The 26,836-nt window shown below is 34.0% G+C and overlaps 2 protein-coding genes across 2 annotated transcripts; both read left to right on the top strand.

Moving 5' to 3' along the window:
- The first annotated feature begins 567 nt into the window (after positions 1 to 567).
- Positions 568 to 11,402, top strand: LOC136815209 (fizzy-related protein homolog). The gene is made up of 20 exons (XM_067071658.1): positions 568 to 697; positions 1,312 to 1,388; positions 1,576 to 1,636; positions 1,781 to 1,815; positions 2,142 to 2,170; positions 2,409 to 2,473; positions 2,714 to 2,776; positions 3,288 to 3,367; positions 3,544 to 3,628; positions 4,178 to 4,276; positions 4,753 to 4,818; positions 5,818 to 5,993; positions 6,408 to 6,453; positions 6,803 to 6,865; positions 7,132 to 7,224; positions 7,935 to 8,036; positions 8,365 to 8,403; positions 9,311 to 9,415; positions 10,161 to 10,253; positions 10,748 to 11,402. The coding sequence occupies exons 1-20, from the start codon at positions 623 to 625 to the stop codon at positions 10,787 to 10,789; spliced, it is 1,494 nt and encodes a 497-aa protein (XP_066927759.1). The 5' UTR covers positions 568 to 622; the 3' UTR covers positions 10,790 to 11,402.
- A 2,716-nt stretch (positions 11,403 to 14,118) lies between these two features.
- LOC136815197 (uncharacterized) lies at positions 14,119 to 20,184 on the top strand. Its single transcript, XM_067071648.1, has 5 exons — positions 14,119 to 14,298; positions 14,790 to 14,915; positions 15,087 to 15,590; positions 16,178 to 16,462; positions 17,943 to 20,184. The coding sequence occupies exons 1-5, from the start codon at positions 14,130 to 14,132 to the stop codon at positions 19,241 to 19,243; spliced, it is 2,385 nt and encodes a 794-aa protein (XP_066927749.1). The 5' UTR covers positions 14,119 to 14,129; the 3' UTR covers positions 19,244 to 20,184.
- The last annotated feature ends 6,652 nt before the right edge of the window (positions 20,185 to 26,836 follow it).

The raw sequence follows: 26,836 nt of genomic DNA, 5'->3' as shown, positions 1-26,836 counted from the left end.
AGTATGAAGATTTTAAGTTCAATTCAATACAGCCTTAAGTCCAATAAATGCCATTTTAGAACCTCTGGAGCAAGCTATTAAAACCTCTTTTTAACCACAAAAAGATAACTATAATGCCCCCATAATATCAAAAGTATGGACTCTTGGCAATATTTCTTCCTTAATTATCAGCAAATGAAACCTTTAAAGTCAATTATCTCAAAATGGAAAAAATGGACTTAAGGCTGTCTTGAATTGACACGGCGATATGGGGAACCGCAAAATCTTCAAATAGCTGGGGGAATTCAAAAAAGAGGGGGGAACCGAAAAGTTTTGAAATATGGTGGGGGAAATAAAAGAGGGGGGAATGGAGAAAAATTCTGATTTTTAGTGGGGGGAACCAACCCAGGAGGACACTATGGCTGCCCTACGAAGTGACACAATTCACTACCTCGGCCGCTGGTCTATTTTATGCTGTTGACTATTATGGAACACTGTTGACCAAAAAGTTGATTATACAGTCTAAATTGGTTGTCTGTTCCATCATTTACATCAATAAAGTCTTCTGATTTGAAAAAAAAAAATTGGTTATTTTTTTAAGCTCATTTATTAAAAATACAAAAAAATCAATCAAGTTTTTTGGATGGATCCAGACTATGAGCAACGGCTTCTGCGTCAAATCAATGGACCGAAAACACCAACAAAAAACAGTCCTGCAGTAAGTTTCTCATTTTTTTATCGACCAAAATCAATTCGGACCTTATTAGGACCCCCCCGTTTATTAATCTCTAAGAATATTTTCAGCTGTCAAAAAGAAGGCCCACTTATTTTGCTCTAAATAGCCTGATTTTAGCCTAATGTTACCTTATTTTGGGGTTTCAGAAGTACAATTTTCAACCCCCCGGCAATTAGGTCCCCCTCGTTTATTAAAATCTAGAAAATTTTCCAACCCCCCTGTTTATTCGAACCCCCCCCCCCCCCCCTTCGTTTATTTGGAACCTAAGAGTAGTGTTTTACGCAGGCGTTTAGTGTTTTACGCAGGCGTTTAGTGTTTAAACATCTGTAAAAAATTTTAACAACTAAGGCTCAAAAACACCTCAATGTGAACAAGGTAAAATCTTTTCAATTCTTTGGTAAATTTTGGTTTTTACTTTCGATTTTTTTTCTTTTTTTCCCCTATTTTCTCTTTTTTTCTATCCCTCTTTGCTAAAAAGCTTCCTGTTGGTACATAGAGGGTCTGAAAAGTTAAACGTCTGCTATTAACATTAGACTTGTGCGACAACTCTTAAAACGCCAATTTACCATCTTCAACAGGTTTATTTATTTTTTCAGAATTCACCTTTTCGTGGAAGTCCACGACAGTTATTGAGCTCTCCTTCACGAAGTAAGCAAGACAACAGCATTGACAGGTATGATCATTTAATTTTTTACCCTTTACCCCTGAGAAAATTATGTTCTTGTTTATAGAAAGTATTAGGAACCATCATAACTTGTAAGTAATGACTCTACGACATCAAGGATCATTCCTTCCTTTACAGATGAATTATGAAAATATATCAATATTTAATTATATATAAATATATTAATCTTTTCCAGGTTTATACCAAGTCGAGTTGTTGTTAATTTGAGCAAAGGGTTCCTGTCATCTCCATTGCAGGTAAGTTCTTCCTTGTCGCAAAATTATTCCTTTTTTTTCAAATTTTAGAATAGTCCACTCATTCATTACATCAGTTACATTTTGTTTGTTATTGATTTTTGATTAGAAAAAGTTGATGAATGAAAATATTATTCTTCCTTTCAGGAAAATTCCGATCCATCTGCACCATCAAACTCAAAGTAAGTTTTGTTCTAATTGAAAGTTTCACCTTGGAAAATGATTGACAGGGCCCAGCTACTAATTCTATATCTTCATGGTTTGTGCAATGTTATGTGTCATTATTAATATGTTTAGCCTGGATTTAGTTTGAGGGCTTGTGCATCAGGGCTTATGCTGTTTTCAAACTATATATATGATAAAATTGCCTGATAACAAAAATCAAAGGAAAAATATTTGGATGTTTGACACTGTTATGTTAAAATTACTGAATTTTGAATGACCTTTAGTAGTCTTTACCTTCCATATAATGGTGAAAGAGTTTACTAATCATTTTCTTTCATTTTAGAGAACAAACATCAAACACTGAAAACAAAGGTATTTGCTCTAGATTTTCATAATTTAAAAAAGTTTATTCCCCTAAGAATGATACAGGCACTTTTTGAGCTCTAATTTTTAAAGCATTTTGACTCTTTTTATAGCCATAGATAATCCTGAAAAATCTGAAACTTACAATCACATACATAATAAGATAACCCTTCTGTCTGTTCAGAATAACAAACTGTACTGTTACTGTTTAAAAAGATCTAACCTTAGAATTTTTGTTTTTATTTAGAATCACAACTTTATTCATCATTACTACGAAATGAGCTTCTCAGAGATGAAATTGACAGTTTAACGGTATATAAAAAATAATGCTATGTTAATCTAATATTGCTTGATATCAGTTGGTATGATATTATGGGCCTAAGTTTGGCTCAATTAATAATTTTAGTCACTGACTAAGTCTGTTTAAATTATCCCTTTTCTGGGATTTTCTGAATGCTAACAAAAATTATCTTTTAAATAGACTCTCAACGAAGAATATTATTATTAGGTCAACTTAGATCTTTGTTTTAGAAACTTTTTTTAATATTATAGGAAGTTAATGATGATCGTCAACCCTTATCGACACCAAAACACATCAAACGAAACCTCTTCAAGGTAGAATATTTTTACACACTCAAAATAAGATTCGCTTGTTGCCTATTTTAGGTCAACTGTAATTTTGACAGGTTGTGTTGTGTTTTGCCAAATCTTTCATGGGCTTCATTGCCTCGGCAGAAATTTTATTACCAATTCTATAATTGCAGAATTAAACAATGCACAAAGTTCTCTGGTTTCAACATAGTACAAAAAGAAGCTTTTCTGTCTCAAGATTCTTCAAAATTTCTAGATTACTGACTAATTTGTCGTGTAAAGTCCATTTTCTGTTTGAGATGACAAATTTTGTTTTTTAAAAAGTTTTTTTTTTTAATTCGCAAAAATTAAACTTTCACAATTTTTCCATGTTTGTCTCCTGAAATTTCAAACCCTTAGGAAATTGAAAGAGAGTAGTCAAAAAGGCATCATCTCGCAAAAATAAGTCATAGAAAAAAATTCTTTTAAATTTTCTCGCAAAACTAATTCCCTTAAAGTATTTAAAAAGCCATCTAATGTTCAATCTTTTTTTCAGTCACGTCAGAAAAGAAAACTTTCAAACGAATCATTGGATACAACCAGTCCGTACTCACTTTCCCCAATCAGCGCAGACAGGTAACTAACTAAATTGATTTGTAATTGTGTTAATTTATGGCATATATTTCAATAGACTTTGCTTGTTTTTCCCTAAGATAACTGAAATTCCTTTCATCACATTTTCCCATTCTGTTCATTCCTTATTTAAAATATGTTCTACGAAGAGTATTTTTATTATTGATTTTCCTGTCTAGTCACAAACTTCTACGGTCACCCAAGAAAGTTGTCAGAAAAATATCGAAAGTTCCATTCAAAGTTCTTGATGCTCCTGATTTGCAGGTTGGTTCATTTCTCAATTATGCCTTTTACATTACCTTATTACACGAATATTATCAGGCAAGTATTCAACGGCCTTGAAATTTGGACGATCTGAAATTAACGCAAGTTCTTTCAAGGAAACAGCGGTTGGTTTTAATTAAGGGGGTTTTGATTAACAAAAAATGTTAATAAAATGACTAGTAATATTCGTGTAATAAGGTAGCTATTTTCTCATTATGTCTGGCTACAAAAATTAAAGGGCAAAAGCCCTCCCCATTGAGTCCAAAGGCATCCTTTTGCATGCAAATAGAAACTTTAAGATTTTTGCCATATTTGGGACAACAGATTGAATTTAGTTAACTCTTTATTTGTATTCACAGGATACTTTTTGAAATTTGGTGATAGATTTTATTCAAAATCAAACCAAAAAAAATCTGAAGATAGATTTTTCTGGTAGCACGTAATTAGGATTGGAAATAAGTAGCTTATTTCTTAGCAGTACCACAACCTTTGTCATCCAAGGTTGTTTTTATTATTTCTGTAATGATTTTTTTAATTTAAATTATTTAGGATGATTTTTACCTGAACCTTGTGGATTGGTCAGCGCAAAACATACTCAGTGTCGGTCTGGGACATTGTGTTTACTTATGGAGTGCTTATACTAGTCAGGTGAGCGTTTTGCCAGTAATAATATTTAGAAATTGCAAAACCTTTCCAAACTTTGTATACAAAGTCACCTGTAATTTGTTTTTGAGAGCGCAGTTCTTTTTGGGCTGAATTGACATCTTTTTAACTATGTAAGGAAAAATCATTTGCCTACTATTTTTACAATCATAGGTAGAAATAGAGAAGATTTTTAACCACATTTCACTGATATACCGTAGGTCGGTCTAAAGTCGACATCCCTCATCTAATTCTGTCACCCTTCTTTTTCTAACTGAAAAGATGTTTTCTGCCTTGGCTGCCAAGCTGAGTAATAAAGTTTTTATCCGTGAATCAAACCGTCCTTAATTCCTTTCTCTAAAGAATACTGATGGAATTAGAAGGGTATTGACATTATACCAACGGATATAGTAGTAATATATTAGTAAAACTAAGTTTAATAAAATTTTCCTCCGAAATAATTATTGATTTTTCTTTACCAGGTGACAAAGCTTTGCGACTTAACATCAGAAGGAAATCTTGTCACTTCAGTTGCATGGACTGAAAAAGTAAGTGTTTTTTCAAAGCTCGTAGATAATTTTGACTGTTCACAACTATTTGGTTCGCACAGAAATGACCTCTGCAAGGTCTCAGTGGTAAGAGGTATTTGTATTATATGGCAGATTATATTTAGCTTGGAGATGTAAGGTTTGACAAGCGAGGTGATCAATCTGTTATCTCCTGCTTTTTATCGGGACGCCAACTGAAAAAAATATCGTCCAATTTTTCGGTCAATAGATTAAAAATTTGACCCACAATTGTCAAATTTATCACCTCAACAAATCTCAACCAAATTTGTTTGCATTTTTGGACCTACCCCGGTGGGGTGGAGGTCCTATAAATTAACCTTTGTCCGTTCGTTCGTTTGTCCGTTCGTTCGTTCGTTGTTCGTTCGTTAATAGCCTTCCTCGAGATTGGCTCTTTAATTCTTTATGATTTTTTGCACAAAGATGCATAACTATATAACTATAAACCCTCGAATGTGACGGAGCCCGACTTTCAAAAAAAAAATTTTTGGCCAAATTTGGGCCAACAAACGGCTAAAAAACGGGTTTTTTGGAGTGAAAAATTGGGTCATTAACTAGGGTACCATCAAAGGTAAAAGATGGCTCAAGCAAATTTTTTCAAAAACATTTTGTTGGCTCAAAAAACGCATGTTTACTATAAGAATCACTATTAATAAGCATACATCAATGTTCTTAGCCAAATTACTCAATTTTTTTATGAGAGATGTTTTTTTTGCTCATAAAGTCTTGAATAATGAATATGAAAGAACATTTCAAGAGCATGAAATTTTGGTTTCTAAACGTTTTTTTTATAAGAAACAAACGACTAATTTTAATAGATCGTCACTATTTGTGTTCTGAATGATTGTTTAATGGTCACGCTCACGTAGATATCAATTATATATGTGTTAAATGCATAACCAGGTAGGTCCATAAAAGTATCACTTGTTTTATCCGAATTTCCTCATGTCAGCTTTACTCATTTTTTCATCAACTTTTTAGGGTAACCAACTAGCTGTTGGCACTCACAAAGGAACGTGCGAGTTATGGGATACAGTGGCAAATAAACGAGTAGCAGAGCTAGGTGGACACAAAACACGTGTGGGCTCCTTAGCTTGGAACAACGACCTTCTTTGTTCTGGAAGTAGAGATCGCGTGATCCTAATGAGAGACATAAGGTCAGTGAGATAAAATGAATTCTTCAACCGATTTTGAATGAATAATTCGTTTTCTTTTCGAAGAATTGAAAGACTTCTAGCCCTTTTATTCGAAAAGTTTTTACTGCAAAGTTGGTACTGTCAAGACACAGAATTCCACTAATCCAACACACTGCAAGATTTTCAACAATTAAAAATCACCCGTGTTGGCTTGGTTTGGTACATCAGCTATCCCTGAGCTAATTTTTTCTGCGATTTTGTATCGGATTAGTAAAATAAGAAAGTGACAGTTGTCCTAGTTAAAAGATGTGTCACTGCAAGTGTTTGGTTTATTAAAAGTAAGTCTGTCTGATTTTAACTTATAGATGCTTTTTACACCTCAATACAGTTTAGACAAGTTCCTAATAATTAAATCATAATTTTTTATTTCTACAGGTGTCCATCTACGTCACAAAAGGAATTGGTGGGCCATCGACAGGAGGTATAATTTACTCTTAATCAATCCTTGAATAAGAAAGCAAAACGTATCTAAACAGTTGCGCTCCACTATTTTCATTGGAACGGGACTGTTCCGTTCTCTTGCTTTGAAACGTTCCTAAACCAACATGAACACTGCTTATCACTAATAATACCATGATGCCGAAGCGATGCTAAATTGTATTGAACATTGTCTTAGTCTTTCTAGGTTGATTTACAAAGAAAAGATCGAATTAAATTATATTAGCATAAAACCTAGAGAAATTGTCTTTACTCTCAACATTTATCGAAATAGTGTTCTTCTCAAGTGTTAGTTGTATATAATAATGGCTCCTATACGTTTATCCTTCTAGGTTTGCGGTTTGAAATGGTCGCCAGATAAGAAACTTCTTGCCTCTGGTGGCAATGACAACAAGGTTCGATATATGTTTTTTTTATTAGGATATTCCCTTTTGTTAGTTTCATTGTCTTGTTAACTTAAGCGCTTCCACACTATTATACTTTTGGACTGATTTTGTCTATTCGTGAGGCAATCATAATGTGCTTCCTGATAATAGAGTAACAAAGATGTAGAAATATAAGACTAAGTACTGCACTAGTACCAGTTTTGATTTAGGAAAAATGGAAAGTTTTAAGTCGATAAAACGATCATTTTATCACTATTTTTACTATTTTTGTCTAGCTACTAGTATGGAATTTATCGAGCACTACGCCTTACCAAAGTTACAACGACCACTCAGCGGCCGTCAAAGCCATCGCTTGGTCTCCTCATCAGGTATGTAAATATATTGCGTTGAAAGTTCTTCAGTCGCAGGTAGATTGCCATCTCAGTTGAGTATATAAAGAGGCTTTTTCGTCTCTAAATTCTGCATAATTCAACCAACAAATTAATTTCAAAAACGTGTGTTGATGTGCTGTGTAAAATCCATGTTATGTCTGAGACGAGAAAACTTTCCTTTAGCGACTGATAATGAATGATTGTTTTAGAGTTTGTGGTTACCCCATAGTTCATATTCTACCTCGATTAATACGGTTCCGCATTGCCTGGTATTGCTCTGAAACAAGAATTTGGCACTTACATCATTTCTTATAATAAGTTGGTATTTATCGACCCAGTGATATTCATATCTACGTTTCTAGATCTTCCCCGGGCAAAATGTAGAAATGTTTTCTCTCTACTATTTACATCCTCTTTCTGATTCCAAACAGAGATCTCGTCCGATCCAACCTATGAACAATTTCCAATATAAACAAATTATAAGCTTCATTTTGATGAGTAACCGTAATTCATGATACTCACGACGTAATGTTTTACATGGAAACACACCGGTTTTTGCCAATGGTGGTAAATTTAAAACAATTATTTTCTTGTTTAAATTTGCCACTACATAAAAATTCGGGGTGTTTCCATAAATAACTTACATAATAAACGTTATGAGCACATGAGCGTGGTCTTAATTAATCCACCTTCTTCATCATTGACAGCATGGTTTACTAGCGTCGGGTGGTGGTACGATGGACAAAACCATTCGATTCTGGAACACCTTGACTGGACAACCTCTACACCACGTCGATACGGGCTCACAGGTTTGCGACTTGATTTTATTCCTCTCCCAGTCAGGTAGCAAGTACCTCGACCTAATCTGGGTTTGTTTATTCCGTTTCTTGGACGAGAGTTTCGAAAGTTCGACATGAAAAATCGAATGTTTAGACCCATAAAGTGGAATAGCTGTTACTACGCTTCCAAGTGTCAGGATTTGCGTTTTATTTCGCTATACAGAGAGTTAAACTATTGCCTTGTCCATTTTTTTAAGAGTTGTAAATTTTGGAGTACCTCTATTGATTTAATTTTAACGCATTGGGCTGCACGGTCATCACTACGTGATATATTTGATGCTTATATTTTTTCGTTTAGGTTTGTAACCTTGCCTGGTCGAAACACTCAAACGAATTGGTAAGACTCTCTTACGATTTCTAAAAATACCGGGTGCGTCAGAAAAAACTTTGGACGTTTGGTGAGCCACTGGGACCGAGCAAAGTCTTTTTGAAACTCAAAACCACTTTTATTATAAAGAGGATAGTCTAACTTAAATTTTGAGGTATAGCTTTTTAAGTTGGGTAAAGTATTTCTCAAGTTATAAGCTTTTGAAGTTAAAATTCACTTTTCGAAAAGTGTGAAAAACACGTAATAAAAGGGTATTAAATTAAGCATTTTTAAGCGTTTTCGATAAGAATTTTTTTCAAATTTTTCTAAAAACTGACAATTTACTAAAAACTGACTATGTTGTAAACGAAAACTGCTTTTAAAAGTATTTTAACAATTAATTATGTCGTAAAAGTCGTTAAATAAGTCAAATACTGAGCTATTTTTTCATTATTTGCATAAATTTAATACACCTTTTTTTACGTGTTTTTTACACTTTTCGAAAAGTGAATTTTGACTTCAAAAGCTTATAACTTGACAACTACTTGACCAAACTTAAAAAGTTTATACCGCAAAATTTAAGTTAGCATGTCCTCTTTCTAATAAAAGTAGTTTTGAGTCTAGACAAGACTTTGTTCGGCCTCAGTGGCTCGCCAAACGTCCAAAGTTTTTTCTGACGCACCCGGTAGCAACGTTCAAATTATTAAACCAAGGAGTTTTAACTTTTCAGAGCAGAACTTTTCGGATTATACACCCAAATACATTATATCAAAACTTGGTGAAAATTTTGAATAGGACCGGATTCTATCTCGATATCCCAAGTGCGTAACCAGTGCTTAGATAACAGTTATTTTCTTCTCAAAGTCATATATAGCCTATAACTAAACAAGCCACTCTAGGATTGATTCTATCTATATTCTATCTATTATAATTTCAGGTCAGTACACACGGTTACTCGCAGAATCAAGTTCTTGTGTGGAAGTACCCCAGTCTAACGCAAGTGGCAAAGCTGACAGGACATTCGCTTCGAGTATTATATCTGGTATGTTTGAAACATTAAAAATGGACGAACAAATTATTTTTTCATGAGATTACACAGTAATATAGGATTTTCATCTTTGGCTTTGTTATAATTCTTTGAGCTGTGAACTGAACATGAAACATTCTAGATTAAAGGCCGGCGCAAATGTATCTAACATTCAATCCAACATTTCCAATTCATTGTTGGACGAAATGTTGGAAGAAAAAGTCACGTGGAAAAATTCGAAAAGTTGCATGAAAATTCATTTACGCAAAAAAGTCAAACATTTTCATCCAACATGATTACGCGAATGCATCCAACATTAAAACCAACATAAAAGTGACGTCAATCTCATTAAAAAATGCTAGATGAAAAGTTTGACGGTGATCAAACTTTATCCAACATGATTTCCAACAATTTTCTTAAAAAGTTGCAATTTTATGACTTGCGCAAACGAACCCAACATTTGATCCAACAATAATGTTGGATCAAATGTTGGATTCATTTGCGCCGGCCTTAAGACTTCAGTTTTCGGTATCACTCAATGCTGTTTTTCTTTATAGATCCTTTTCGTAACTTTTGTGTTTTCTTTTTCTCTAGAGGAAATAGTTGATAAAAATACTTGAAAGAATATAAAAAGGAAGAACTTTAATAGACGGGTATAATTTTTCGTCCGGAAAAATCTTTTTGCAAACGTCACTTTTATGAAAAATCTTAGTCACCTTGTATCCTCCTTTAAACAGTTAATCTACTTTGTATCGTTTAGTCGATGTCACCGGACGGAGAGTCAGTAGTGACAGGTGCTGGTGATGAGACGTTGAGGTTTTGGAATATCTTCAGTAAAAACACTACACAAAAGGTATGTTTCTTCACTTCTCTCTCTCTCCATCCTTGATTATTCATCTCAGTAGTCTTGTAACCGCAGTCGGAGACGACCCAAAAGGCTCCTATTTCAATAGCTGTCTACCCGAAGGTAGGGGGAAACGCCACTCTTTCTCCTCGGATTGCTCCATTAACCCTTCATTGGACTTTAAGTACTGTTTTGGAGTCTTTGGTATGGCCCGGCTAGGGATTTTTAACTCCCGACCTTGAACATCGTAACTGAATGCCCTTCATTAGTACTACGGGTCAATTCATCTCATGATCGACCTCTAAAGTCCCTTTCCGTGTTTAAAAAGTCCAAAATGGAGCTTTCTCTAAGATTTACCTAAAGCTTTGAACATTGAAATGAGCTTTCGCCAAAATATTTGTAGTCACATTTAAAATCCTGATTAATTATCCCTGATACACCCCCCGAAAGGTTATCTAAATCGTGTTATCTTATTTCCATTTTCGTTTTCCTTTCTTCTATAGGAAACAAGATCGCAACTTGATTTATTTTCACACATTCGTTGATGGTGGAAATGCCGAACTACGCATGCGTATGATAAGCTATCTTTATCATTTCTTTAGAATCACTTTGTTTTCTTTTCTGTTGTTGTTTCATTCGTAGATTCTTTTTCATGACACTAATTAAATTGTCTGCTCGACCTCTAATAATTTGAAAACTGAAAGATTTTAGCTTCTAAAGCACAGCTGCAAACGTGTCATGAAATTTTTGAATTTCTTTTATTGTTGTTTTCAACCAGAATCACACATATATTTTACTTTTGAATCCCCTTTTTTAAAATTAATAACAAATTATTCAATTTTTGTGTAATTATTTTTTAGTCAGATAGAATTTAGTTTTGTATTTTTTGATTTTTTCTCCTTCCGAAACCGTCCATCCTCTCAAAGCCTGCGATTGACGCACGAAATCTCGGATAACTCTCTCATTTTGTCATTGCACCAGGGGGGGGGGCACGCAGTTACTACAAGACATGATGTGTAGTAAGTGCTTTTTCAACAATTTTTTTCAGGACCACCACCCTTTGCAGTTACTACACCTTGGTAGTAACTGTTTTCTGAAAAGATTTCCAGGTACCACCCCTGTTTTTGAGTGATATCATCAAAAACATGCTCGAAATTACCCTAAATTGCGATTATTTTTCAACTTAATACCATTTTGTGCTAGATTTTCTTTTAATTTACTTGGTTAACAGCTGTTGAGAACATTTTAATGATAATTACAGAAAAATAATTTCAAAGTTGGATCTGAGAAAAATTTAAAATTTCTTTTCGTCCATTTATAACAAAAAAAATTTTTTAACAAATAATTTTTTCACAAAAAAATTCATTTTTTGTGAAAAATTTTGAAATTTCTTTAAAAAGAATTAAAATATAAGCACTTACTACATCAAAAGTGCTAGTTTTAGTGTTTGGCACCACCCCCAAACAGCAGTTACTACACTGTGTAGTAACTGTTTTCATAACTTCTGAATACAGTACCACCACGGTAGTAAGGTAGTGTATGGTAGTGTCATACTGTCTTGTAGTAACTGCGTGCCCCCCCCCCTGATTGCACTAGGGTCTAGACGGTACTGGTTTTGAATTTAATTCGAAATCTGTTTGATTGTGTTTTCGGTGTTGTGTACTTGTAGACAATTCTTTTTTTATTTTTGCGTCACCGTAAATTAGATTAAGACTATATGATCATGTACTTTGTTCTAAGTTTTGGCATCGATCACATAGGCCTGATCATTTTCTTTATCAGCCTTTCTGGTAAAATGATCAGTCCGAATCGCTTTTTTACAATCTTTCTGTTTCAATTGTGTATATAAAGTAGTATTATTAGAATTCAATAGAATTTTTGTGGATGAGGTGAAAATTCTTTCAGCCAGCAACCGAATTAGAATAAACTTAACTCTTCTATCCAATAGTCAACTAGCTCTGTCTGCCTTCAGAATTTCAAAGCTTTCTTTTGAATATGCACATCACCATAGATGTTATTTCAAAATTTAGTCTCTGTGCTTCACTGCAGAAAACTTTCAAATCATCTATAAGCAAATACGTTACATTCACAACTTTAATTAAATAGGGAAATTTTAGTCAAAGTTTCCTGGCTACCATAACTAAGATACTCGTTGTCTGCTGGACAAAATTATTTTCGTCTCAATACAGAATCTTGATAGTTTTTTGTGTTGTGCTGGTCCCTTATTTTATCACATAGTATTTTTGTGTACCTCTTTTGAGTTGTAATTATTTTGTACATAAACAAATAATGGAATAAGATTTAAAATATTGTTAGTTTTACACCACCAAAAGTAAATTGTATTATATTAAGAAAAATAACGTATAATTAATGAACATAATACCAACATTGTATACTACATTATATTATAAAAGGAACTAACAAGTCCTTGTTATAAAATAGTATGTCAAAAAAATGTAACATTGAAAAATTATATATTATTGGTTGTATTTGTTCTTGACCAAATTTTTGAGTAAACCTTTCTATTTGATGATTTAAAGGGATAATCACTTCTAATCAGATGGTTTGAGATATTTGGCCTGCAGAAACCCTCTGTTCCTGAGTAAAACCTCCAATTATTTTTGTCCAACTACATTCTAAATTCGAGATTTGAAGCAGGTTGATATTCGTTTTCTTACAACCTTACAACAAAAAGGATATTGGGCTGTTTTGAGCTTTTGCTTAGGACAATAAAAAGATTACACGTTTTTTATTCATAAGAATATTCAAAATTTTTGAAGCCTTCGGATGTTCTTAACTTTTTGATTTTTGAGCCTAAAAATGTTCTTAATATGTTCTTATTTTGGCTAGTTTCTGAGCATTTTTGGCCATTTTCCTAAGAAAATATGTTTTAGAGTCCATCTAGCCTTTAAATGTTCTTAACTTGTTCTTAACATTTTAGCCATTCAAGCCCTATGCTCTTATATAGTTTGTTCTTATAAAAAACAACGTGTAATCCATATTCAAATATTTCAAAACACCTGATTATTCCTTTAAGTTGTACAGTAAGAATGCCTGATCTTTTATTTGAATTTTTCTCTTAGAAAAAACAACAAAAGAAGATAATTAATTACTATGCCAAAAGAAGATTGCACGTTATTTTACAAGAACATCCAAAGTTTTTGGAGCCTTCGGATGTTCTTAAAAACTTTTTGAGTTTGAAGCTTTAAAATATTCATAACATGTTCTTATTTTCACCATTTTGGGAGTATTGTTGTCCATTTTCCAAGTATGTTTTAGAGTCCATCATCTAGCCTTTAAATATTCTCAACTTGTTCTTAATATTTTGTCCATCAAAGCCTTATGTTCTTATATAGTTTGTTCTTATATAAAAAAACAACGTGTAAATGTATTGTATTATATTGATTGATTAGTTTTGGCATCTTCTTCCTAAATTTTCTTTTCTATTTCAGACACAACTAAGCAACAATAAAACAAAGGGGATATTTGTGATTGTATCTCTTCATCATTTTTAATAGCTTTTTAATTAGCAGTAAATGCGTCATCTGATAAACAAAGTCTCTGTAAGAAATGTTTTGTAAATTTGATTTTTTACTGTATTCAAATTTTCATTTGACCTTTTTTTTAGATCTAGCCGTTTTCTGGGACATTTGGATTCGTTATTTTGAAAATTTTATATATTATCATGAACGTTTAAGGAAACAAAAGCAAAAAATATTGATCCATTTTTCCTCCACAGATATGCAGTATAGTATGTGTTTCTGCCAATTAACTTTAGATGTTTCTAATAATAAACAACAAATTAATTGGTGGTGAAGTAATTGTTAAACTTTGTACGTATGTAAGTTATGTATTTCAATCGAAAATTGATTGATTGATTGGTTAATGATTCAATTCTGGTATTCAAAACCACTTTCTTTTTTTCCTTCTTCAGATGGTGGCCTGTCCTGTCTTCATATTGTAAAGGCATATTCTTTTTCATGGAATATAATGTTTTTGGTTTGTCGTCTGCAGTTTGTTACCCTATTGGTGTTGATTTTATCTATTGTTAATGGTAAGATTTTAGATTTTGGTTTTAGAATGTTTTATTTAGAAAATTGAATTATCTTTACTGAATTTTGTCATATTAAATGGTACTATACTCGCTTAAACACTCGTTTGCAAATTCTCATATTTTATACTCAGTAATGTTCGATAACATGGAATTTTTTGACACCCACAATGCTATTTTAGAATTCTCTTCTCTTATCTTCAGATAAGATCATATCATGTCCTCATAAAAAAAGTAATTGGTAATTTTACCACGTTTGAAAATGTTTGGGTTCGTTTGATAATTTTTCGACTAATTACAAAGTATAAAGAGGTTTTGCATTTTTTGTTAATTTACAACTTTAAGAACCCAAACATTTTGAATAGCTGTCATTTTAGTAAGCAAACGTTCGAATCTATTGTGGCAATCCCTTACGCTAATCGAATGTTTGCTTCCATAAATGGCGATCGTTATATAACAAAATATGAAACCTTCTTTATCGTTGATGTTTTTAGGAGTTCAATCGAACTGTTGTCCTAACCCTGGAATTCCCAAACCATGTCCAGCAGGTCAACAAGCTGTTCGAATACCATTCAATGTCCTGGGATGTAATACTCCATGTGTGAATTGGTTTTGTACTGGTAAGATACTTTTTGAGGACTGAAAATAATAAGTTCCATGTCTTATTGTTTTCAATCATGTCGTTCTAAATCTAAAAGATATTTTTGAAGACTGGAAAACGAGTTCCATATGGGACGAGGGTGCTTTATTTAGCTAGCAACATTTCAACATCTCAGACCTCTTTTCCATAGGTGTTAAGACAGCAATAACAACAACGACAGCCTCACAACCAACAAATGATAGGGTCGAACCAACGACAGTTACTGCAACTATCTCAACAACCCTTTCCACGACGCCAGCAACAACTGTTTCTCCTTCTCCGGTCACAACACAAAGCCCAGAAACAACAACGACTACCTTACCAGTCACAACAGACCCTACAACATTGACAACACAATCAACAACAAAAACAGAAACAACAACAACAAAACCATCTAACACAACAACACAACCTATAGTCACCTTACCAATAGCTAGCAACACCACATCAAAATCAACACAAACAGTATCGACCCAACCAACAACTACAAAACAGTCCTCAACCACTAAATCCACACAAAACAACGAATGTGAAAGAACATGTTGGAGTAACCAACCAATAACAAATTGCCGGCAACAATATAATCAGAAGATTGTAACATTAACATTGAAAGTAAACAAATGTGAATGCCAAGCTCAAAAATGTGTTGCCACAGGTATTTGTTCATTAATTTTAGATACGCTTTTTGAGCTTACCCAATCACGTCACTCTTAACTACACTTTTTTTTAAGAAAAAACTATTTAAGAACATAAGGCTTTGATGACAAAATGTAAAGAACAAGTTAAGAACATTTTAAGGCTTTGTAGACTCAAAAACACCCTATTTCTCAAGGAAATGGTCAAAAATATTCACAAAATGGTCCAAATAAGAACATGTTTCTTTCATCATTTATCATGTTATGTCATTCAACAATCATATTATTGACACGGATTATTAAAAACTAAAGTCTATCTGGTACCGTGTTTTTCGCTAAGCAAGTGTCGTCTACTTAATCCAGCTTGGTCGGCTAATTTATAGCTTTCTGTTTCTCTTAAACAATGCACCAATCGTTTATTTAGACCCAATAGACCTTATCGGAGTTTTTAATTGTTCTAGAAAAGCGATGCATTATGGGATTGTTTCGGGAGTACTACAATAAAATTTCCTCGAGGAATTCCTAGGAGGTAAGATACTATTCAGAGCCTGCATATGTTGGAAAACCTTTTTTGCTATTTATTAATTTTTCATCCTTTAATTTCTAGACTCCTGTGTATACAACGATTCGCTAATCCTTAATCATGAAGAATTTCGAACTGATTGCAAACAAGTCTGTGTTTGTGTGAAAGGAAATCTCCGCTGTGTCGCCGCGTGTTCCAGTGAAGAAGCAGTGATAGATTGTTCAGAAAGACGATCTGAAAGACGCCCGGGCGGTAGAAGAGATGGGCGGCGGGAACACCCGGAGAAAGTTTTGGCAAGACGGAGACTGATGAATGAGGAAGTTTCGAAGAAGTGTGGTTGTGAAATTCGAAAATCTGTACGTTGCAAAAGTAAGTTGTTTCTTATCCTATTTTTCTTACTACAGTCAATCTCTATAACTCGAACCTGTAAGGGTTGAGTTAAGAATATTTCGAGTTATACTGTAACGTTTAGAAAGGATTGTTAACTAAAGAGACGAGAAACCTTATTTGAGTTAAGGAGACATTCAAGTTATGGAGGTTCGAGTTATGAAGACTCCATTGTGATTTACATGCAGTATGTCCGAAATAAATTGAGACAAAATTTCAAAGAAATGTATGCTCATCTAATGACTGTTTTTTTTTCTATTGCACATGTTATGTTTTATCGAAGTGATTAAAATACCAAACTTCAGTAGTCAGGCATTTTCTAAACTACTTAATTTACACAAAAATATTTTTTTGGCTGCCATATCTTTTGGCCACAACATTTATTTTCTTGAAAACAGTTTCGAATAGCCTGTATCATTGAACACTGAAGACCTTTCTACCATTAAAATCTTACATGCTTTATTAGTCAAGTACAGGCTCAGTTGCAACTGCCAATGAAAGAGAAAAGTCGTTGATAGAGTCCAAATAAATGGTTTGTTACTAATTGTTGTTGTTTTGATTTGAGCACGCATTTAAACGCCACTTATTTTAATTGCTCGTTGGCATCAAGGAAAACAGTGAAACAGCTTCCCATCATATCCGGATCGAAAAAATAATGACAGAAAATTTCATTCGATTTTCGAGCGAAATTAAATTTTCATCGAATAAGGGAATAATATCGAATAGTAGAGCGTCGTTTATGAGCGTTTCTCGTTAATGATGACTTTCAATATTATTCAAAGTCGTTAGATCGTTTTAGAATTGGCATTAATTGGTTCAATAATAAATGCAAAAATTGGCAATTATACCAACCCGCCTTGCCAAAGGCTGAATATACCTTTGTTTTAATATGATATGACTGTACTGGAAATCCCTTATACCTCCTCAAAACTTCATCAATGATCGTCCTACGTAGATGCTCTTGTCCAGAGCTGTCACGGATATGACTAGCAATTACGAATTTGTGAAAGAATCATACATGACGATTTTGAAATAAAAGAAAATTCTTTATTTGAAATTCAATTAATAATTAAAATGAAGGTATTAATTCGTTAGTAATTAAGAGGAACTTTTGTCTGGTTTTAGGTGTTGCTCTTAGAGATTTTAACTCATAGCTTGAAAATATTGAATCTGAAATAAGGGCCATGCTATATGTCAATGCCAGTTATGAATCGATTAATAAAATCAATCAAAAATTAGACTGGAGTCGTTTATAATCCGTGTAATAAAGTAATATGGGTGTTATACGATAATTGTTAAGGGATAATATCAATTTGTATAATTATAAACTAAAATCTGTTACTTTGTTTTAATTAGTGGTATAGCATGCTAGACTGATTAAAACTACAATCTGTCGCTAAAATATAATTAAAAGAAATTGTATACATCATCTTCATTGATTGTAAACATTGTCTATTTTCAGGACCAACCACAACCGACGATAAAACATCAATGTATCTCTACATTGGTATCGGAATCGCTGCCGTTCTGGTCTTCATTTTTATCATATTGTGTTTTATCAAATTTTGTTGTATGAAAGACCGTAAGAAGGATGGGAAAGAATCGATGAAATGTGAACATCAGAAACATCAACGATTAAGTGTTCGAGTACGGAGGACATCATCTTGGATGAAAACTCGGTCACTCCCGGCAGCTCCTTGCGATGAAGAGGGCTGTATCAACTCGAGATGCCCTGCCTCAGATAACCGAAAATTATTACGTTCGTCAAACAAATCTAAAGGAAAATTACACAAATTTCAAGACGGGACATCAGCCAAGACTCGGTATATGCCATCTCCAAACACTGGCCGCAAATCAAACGAAAGTCTTGCATCTACGAATAAAGCGTTTACATTCCAACCTGCAAACGATGACGAAGGGACCTACTATACTCAACCAAACATGGCATCAATCCCAAATGGAGGAAGCAGCTCATATCTCTCTTCAGCAGGTCCCTTGTCTACATCTATACCTCAAGGAAGCCCTTTATCAACATCCATGACCGGTGCAGGATCACTCTTATCATCTCCTATCCCAAGTCATAAAAACAGTACAGCGAGTATTGAAATGTATGATTTAAATCATGCTGTCATAATTGACGACGAGATTGATCCCGAGAACGACCCGACTTCCGACAATTTCCGAGGAAAAGATCGGTCGTACTCGAAACTCTCATGTATTCAAGATGAAATTTCACATTACCAAGGTTTAGACATAGAAACACAAGATTCTAAAGTTGAATCCACAAAAAACATTGACGACGATACACAATCAGTATTATACCAATCATTAGATAGCCCCCCGTATCAAAGTATAGAAAAATATCAAAAAACATCAAATTTAGAAGATTCTAATGAATATCTTCAAGCGACAGACGGGGGTAGTTACCAAGACATGACTTCAGCTATAGACGGGGGTAATAATTATCAAGACATGAGTGGTGTTTATTGTCAACCTAATAAAATGTCATATCCATACAGTAAAAAATTTTTAAGCGAAGATTTATCGTTCCCGAAAGGACCCTTCAACAATACTGGGAATGTTTTGAAATCCGATTTAAAATCCGGTTTACCGAAAAACAATATGAAAGAGCTACCACCGAATCAAGATTCTGTTGATTCAACGCATTATGAAGTGAGTGATAAACAAGATCCAGACTACCAGAACGATTATGTATCATCCTATTTAGATTTAACTGCACCAGATGAAGAATTGCAATACTGACACTACAGTGTGGTGGACCCTCAGAATGCAGGTGACCCCAAGAATGCAGGTCTGACGTAAATCGTTGATTGCAGGTCGCAAAATGTTTTAGAATGCTTTTAATTGAAAAGGTTTACGAAATACGACGCTAGATCACTGTAGTTTGTGTCTCAGCACGTTGTTTCATTAATGGTTTATACAACGTTGTTTGTACTGAGGTTTACACATAAACCCAGGAGTTGATATCGATCCCGAGTACTCAATAGCGGTGTAAAGCATCTAGAGCGCTAGATCTAGTTAGACATCAGCTAGATGTGTATTAAAAAAAGTCGCACGGCGCGCAGAATAAGCCTTGACAACGTTGGTCACGTGAAAAAACAAACAAAACATTTATGCTTGAAATTTATTTCGTAATTTTGTGTATAATAGTACTGTGTAAATAACATGAGATTATAAGTTTACATATTGTGTACAATTAATTTATCTTTTCATTAGTCTACACAATAGACAACCCCAGGCTTTTAGGGGCTTACTAAGGGTAGGAGTTTTACGCTCGAAACGAAGAAAGATATGACGTAGCCTATCTTTTCATCATTTTTACAAAATTCAAATTAGTAAAATAAACGTTCGCTTAACAGCTTCGTAGGTTATAAGTACAACTTTCTATAATTCGATCTTTAAGATATCAACAATTTTCTAATAACAGGGGGATTCGAATTAGAGAGATAGAAAAATTTTTCCAAATTTAAAGTAGATAAAATTCAATCTTCAAGAGATTAAGGCTTTTAGTTCGAATTAAAGAAAGTTTCGAACTAATGCTTTTAGTTCGAATTACAGAAAGATTCAAATTATATAGGTTTACATTAAAGAGAGTGTAATTTGAAAATCGTTCTTACTCCTAATGGTCAATTCTTATTGTTTTATGCCGTTTTTCCGATTCCAGTTTGATTTTTTGTATCACGTTAAAGCTTGACTCATTTTGTTCATGTATGTCATTCAGCTCAAAATTGTTTTAGTATCTTTGAACGACAAATCACCTTCTTTTGTACTATCCCCATTTTGTTCAGAGCTCATCATTAAAAGCGGGATAAGATCTGCCATTAGGTTACGCCTTGATTGTATGTTGCGTTTCCCAGGACGAACGAACGGTATCGCGTCACGTTTTTCGATATTTTGGAAGCCTGGTAAAATGTTGTAAAACGGTAGCTTAAGCGATGAGCGTTTGTCTTCTGTGAGTAAAGATAAAAGCTGGGCAACCAGTCTTTCATTGTTTTGATTTTCAAGCTGTTTTTTGAGGTATGCCTGTAAAACTCTTTCCAATTGTGCTCTGGGGATTTCTGCCGTACGTTTTTTACCAGCGGGTTTGTACTGTTTCATCAAGCCTGGAGGGATTTCTCGACGCATTGAGGCTAGACCTTCTGCTTCTTCCCGCTCGAGCGCTCGGCAAGAGCAAAATGATATGACCAAAAAGATAACAGTAAATGAGTATGTGATTTCAGGTAAGCTTGACATGTTGTTGATGTGTTTTATCTAAAAATAAAACCAAGATTAGAATATTAGAATAAACCGGAATAGGAAAGAGTATGATAGGTTTACCAATTAAAATTTCAGAAAAAAACAGAGAAAAATATCCAGGCTACTGTCCATATAACGTTAGATGAACGTTGAAATAACGTTGTGTGCCGGCTGGGAAGTATCAAAGAAAATTCACCAACTTTAAGATATGTAAAGTAAGTCTATAGGTCTCTAGCTCTGTCTGTAATTTACTACATATCTTGAAAGTGTGGCCTAAAAATGTCACTGGATTTAAAATAATGGCAGAAACTTATCCAATGTTTTCAAGATAAAAATGTATACCTTTATTAATCTAAGTTGAAAGTAAATGTTGTCCTTTTAGTTTGCTTCAGTAGAATGTAATGATCGACTCCCCTCTGTGGATTGGATTTAAATGAGGGATTGAAGGTCTTTACTCTATCCTTCCGAAAAGCCCAACAATGAAATGGAACTGTCAAAAAAGAAATATTTCCTATACGTGATATGGATGTTTGTCAAACATCGTGTAAGCGCTTTGTTCGGGTTATTACTAAGGTTTTTTCTTTCAATTTTCGTTCAAAGACAATACAATTTTCAATCATAAGAAATTATTTTCAATAAAAATTGTTTTTCAATGAGATTATTTCAAAAGGTTTTGGTTTTCATACGTGTCAGCCAAGGTTCTCAAAAATTCCTAGCCCGATATTGCAATATTGGTGGCTTTCATGGGCGTGATTTTCATGAAAAAAGATCATCTTATAAATACAATATATACACTCTTTGAAAATTCAGGATTTGTTAATCAAAGAATTTTCCTTGATGTAACAGAAATGGTTTTATTGTGGTTGTTCCTCAAAGACAGAAAATCTGAATGCGTAATTCCTTCGGGGGAAATAAGAGACCAAAAAAGTTTCTATGCTAAATGAGGCTTTTTTGAGAACAAATTTATGAGAACACTAGGCTCTATTCTTACAAAGACCTAAGAACAAGTTCAGAACAACTTCACCTTCAGATTTCAGAAGTTGCGTAGAAGCATAGCTTTATCATATCCCTGCTTAGAAATACTGATTTATCTAAAAGTGAATAAAGGGAAAGCATTTAAGCCTGAAAATCACAAGAAAAACAGCCAGGCATCAGCCAAAATTTACAGGTTCTTATAAAAGAAGCGTTCATAGAAGAATAATCCATATATCGGTTTTAAGGACAAATTATTACAAGGGTTTGTCTCTTCTTTTCTTGAAACAAGCGAGGTTGGGGAAATATCTCATAATAGAAATGATATAAAGTTACCGCTGTGCATTATATCATTTTTGTTTTTTTTCCAACAGTGCTACCGGAACCAGCAGAAGCTTTCTAGGTTATACATCCTTGAATTAATTAGACTCGAATAAAATAGTAAAGACTAGATTTCTTTTCTCTCAAAATATTTTATCATTTTTGAAAATATTTCGAAATATTTGGTAATATTAGTAAAACTCTTTCCCTATACATGACCCTGTGTTACAGACCCGCTGGAGCCGCAGCCGAACTGAAAAAATTGGCGAAAATTTCGTCCCGGTGGTAAAAATATCCCAGAGTTACAGTTCACTGTGAAATTCACTTTGACCTTATCCCCATTCGAAATTTAATGTTTAAAAATTGCACTCCAAAACCATCCCCACTGAATTTTTTAATGTTAGAAAAATAGAATTTTTATCCACATTGAGATTTCAATAGAAATTTTTATCCCGCCCGCTGTGGGAAAAGTTTCAACGGGGCTGTGAGACAGGGGTGTCTGCTTTTCTATAAGAACAGCAAGCGCAAAACTTTGGCCATAAACAAAACCTAGATAAAATCAAAGCCTCTGATTTCAGAAATTACAACAGAAATTTGAATTTAAGCCCCTTTTCAAGCAATTATTTTAATCCTGAAAATTTCACCAAATCTCACCAAAGAGTCAAAATAAGTTTCCGCCAAAATTGGGGTAAATGATTCAAGATATTTCGTCATTTTTTTCGGAGACACAGGACAGAAAAGAGTGCGGGAGTTCTTTTATACAACCGCTCCTTACAAAAAAACCATCCTCAGTCGTTACTACAAGGAGTTCAAACAACTCCCATAACACCCAAAATAAATTAGATGAAAGTTAAATATGACGTCTTGTACTAGCCGAGACAAAAGATATTTGTTGTACTGTGACTACGAAATATCATGGATAAAAAGACGAGCGAAAAAAACAGATCAGACGTATATGGTTTAAATTGCCGCCATTTTAAAATCCGTTTCCAAAAAACTCACACCTTAGGTAAAACCCAAGATTGTCTAACAGAAAGATTTTGTCTAATATTCATTCCCTGACCTTAGAAGCTTAGAATTTACACTCCCTCTCTGTTTTTTTTTTGGTTTTCTAGCTCTTAAGGGCTCTAACGACTAATATGATTGACAATTAAATAGACAAATTTGACTTTGACAGGGAAATTTTGATTCTCTTTTGGGGATTGGAGTTTTCGATTAGAATGCAATCAAAATACTTTGAGAGGGAACAATAATATTATCTCGGACATAGCTATAACATTAGAAATCGGCAAATGTCATTTACTTGTGTATTTACGCATGCATAGAGGTGACACCACAAGTGATTAGATATTAGCTTTCATTGTTCGTATAAATAATCACGGTTCATGTTGTCACAAAATTACGCCACGGGACCCGGTCCAGGAATATAGAAGTTTCCGTGCTTCAGTCCATACCAGTCTGTAAGCGCCTAACTAGAGTTAGTTCTCTGGTTTAACATGTGGCAGCCGGTTTCTGGAGATGTATGGTACCCCGTTTCGTAATGTGAACTTGTTCGATCGAAGTTCGTGCACTTGAGATACCCATTGCTCTCAACATAGTTGCTTGATTGTGCGTGCACAGTTAGTACCGTTGATGACCGGTGTACCATAAAGTGCCTTGCTCGAAACCCACCTTAGGGGCTCTAAAGTGGCGTGGTCGTGCGCCCTCTGGGGTCTAAAGGTCTTTTGACCTCTAGGGCAGCGATGCGCTATGACCCGGACACTCTTTTTCATGATACTCTTGAAATATGAAATTTTAGTAGAAAAAAAGAAGAATCGTTGTTTTTTCATTATAATATAGACTAAGAGACTTCAGTTCTTTAAGTGACTTGGATATAGTATTTGATTTCCCATAGAACACCACCTCCCCGACCAACCAACCCACCGCATTTCATTAGCCTTATATATTTTCAATTATTAACCACTTGTGGTTTTTTGTTACGCGTGCGCATTTATCCGCGCAAATTTTGCTCAGTTTGAAATGTAAACCCTGTTTTTTTTTCCGATCATAAATAACGGCATTCATTAGGACTCGAACCTGTGAATGATAAGTTAACCTCTGGTTGCTGCGAAACTCCCCTTACTTATTGCGCTACAGAAACATATTTGAAATTGTGTTAAATGTCTATAATAATATACGCATGAAAAATTCTCGCATGAAGCTTTTTCGCTGGCAACTTTTAAGTAGACGGCAAAATTACCGTGGGTATCACAGGTCAAATTATCTCCAGAGGTCATATTTTCCCTGATTAAAACTTGGCCTCTAGTGCCTAAGGTAGATGGCAATTCTTTTTCGCGCCTGCATGTAATTTTTCTTTATTTTTCTAATCTTCTTTTTAAAACATTTTAAAGAGCGTTTTGAAATTGAGCACTTATTCTCTCTTCTTTTTCATTTTGAAATATCTGATTTTTACATTTTCATATTCTCAAAGGTCACACCTGGGGATCGAACTGTGGACTTTTCGTGTGTGAAGCCTGTGCGCTCTGAGCGAATTTGACAACACTCTCGGGTACCTAATAGCCGGGGGGGGTGTAATAAGCAGGGGGGTTGGAAAAAATCTCAAAATTTAATAAGCGGGGGGTGGGGTTTGAATAAAAATGTCCTGGGTAGAAAATGTTTGAAAAGGAGGCTAATACAGCAGAATTAAGACAAAAAAAGGGAACTTTCAAAAACATTTTCCCAAAAATTAATAAGCGGGGGGGTTGGAATAAGAATGTCCTAGGTGGAAAATTTTCGAAAAATTAATTAGCGGGGGGTAAGGCCATTAGGTACCCGAGAGTACCTTCTCCTACGTGTTCAAGCTATTCATATTTTTAAAGGTGTCACACCTGGGTTTGAACCGTGAACCTCGTGCGTATTAAACCAGTGCCTTCTCCTTTGAGCTAATCTTTATATCCATCTAAACATCTATGAGCATTTTTCTGGGTGTTCATGCTTTATATTGGATCCAATGCTCTTCAAAACTTTCGATTTCCAATTTCTTCGATCTCTATCAAAATAATTCTCCCAATTTTTACTTTCTTTAATAACATCTTTTAAGCGCTCTGACCATAGTCAAATTATCGGTTACGAGATTTGAAGATAAAACTTGTGTTTTGGGTTCCTTTACACTTTCAACAAAAATTATTGTAATATTACCCTCTTTTATAAAAAGTGCTTGGTTTTAACGGGTAATTAACCTTTTAGTTCTTGTTTCAATTTTTTTTTGATTATCTGCAAAAGATTGAGCTATCTAAAATTTTTCAAAAGTTATGACACTTTTTGTACGAAAAACTGGGATGAAAAATTGAAAAAGATTTTGAAACAAAGAAGAATTCACAAAATTTTTCCGAAAATCTGTTTTTATTGATGGTTAAAGATACACCATCTACTGCAACATTTCTAGATTTTCAGATTCAGGAATAGTTAGTCTAACAGAAAATGTATAATATGCAAAAGTTTTGTTGGTTACATCAGTCAGAAAAACACATTTTATACATGGCAAATATGAAAAATTCACTATGATCAGAGCCGAAAGGTCGATGGTGTAAAAAAAAGGCCTCGGCAAATAGGTCGAGGTGTGAAAAAGGATTAAGTAGACTTAGGGAATTTAGCCTCCCCCATTTATAACATACTATAATTCAGGACACAAGTTTCAGAAATTTCAATACACACACCTCTGTCTAAGTGACTTTGAGAGAACTTTTCAACAGTAAAAGAGTTCGGTCAAAGGGATGCAGTGAATCAGAAAAAAGATTCGAATAATAGAAGTTCGAATTAGAGAGAGTTGACTGTAGTTGAAAAAGTGTAAAATTTTCCTGAGTCTTTTGAATATTTTTTTTACATATGAAGAAAAATTCAAGTAAAATAATTAGTATTTACAAATTTATTTATTTTAAAATTTGAATTTTCAAATCAAGTCATAAGATATTTTCATTTCTGTAATTATTATATACACGACAGACCAAGATTTGGTTATCATTCTGAACTCAGCTTGTACTACCATTTCTTTTAAATATGTGTCTACGAGAATGTCCCAATTTCTCACCTAAGCTGTTAAATCTCATTTTGGTTGAATATACATCGTATTGTGATAGCTTTTTTGCATTATCCATTCTTCTTGTTCCCTTGTTCAATTCAGCTTCTCTCTCTTACGGTTTAAAAAAGAAGATCAATGAAGGACGCGTAAATCATTTTAACATCAGTCAAAAATTGCATTCAGTATAATCTCTACATTTGCCGAATTTCCAATAAAGTTTGTACATATATAATCACAATGTGATGGACGTTCCTTCAATGTATGCTATATGTATATTCTCATTTCAGACCACTCCGATACAAGCCATTAAACGTGTTCGATCAAACTCTCGTAAAAATACTTTAAACGGTAGCCTTATCTTTGGTATTTGCTTTAATTTGACATGGATCTTTAATACCCAATAAAAAGTCCTTATAACAATTCACAATCTTATCTTTAGGTTCTGTCACGTAATCAAAATAATGTTTATTGATCACCTTATCCAATATGACTTTTTTCCAGGCACTGTTTTTATCTTGGTATGCCAGCATTGATTTGGCATATTCGACAACAGCATCTGAAACTTTCTTCATACAGGAGTCACCAGAATCACATTTCATGAACTTTTTCAAAAGCTCAGTAGCTTTATACGTTTTGGTTTTCATTTCATTTTTTCCTTCTTCTTCAAGCTGTATATCTTCTTTATAAGCCATAGCAGAGAAATACTCACTGGGTAGATCTTTCTTATTTTTCTTGAAGATAAAAAACAA

The sequence above is a fragment of the Clytia hemisphaerica genome, unplaced genomic scaffold (genome assembly GCF_902728285.1).
Source record: "Clytia hemisphaerica strain Z4C2 unplaced genomic scaffold, Clytia hemisphaerica genome assembly, whole genome shotgun sequence".
NCBI classification, from domain to species: domain Eukaryota; kingdom Metazoa; phylum Cnidaria; class Hydrozoa; order Leptothecata; family Clytiidae; genus Clytia; species Clytia hemisphaerica.
This window is presented reverse-complemented; position numbering and strand designations above follow the sequence as displayed.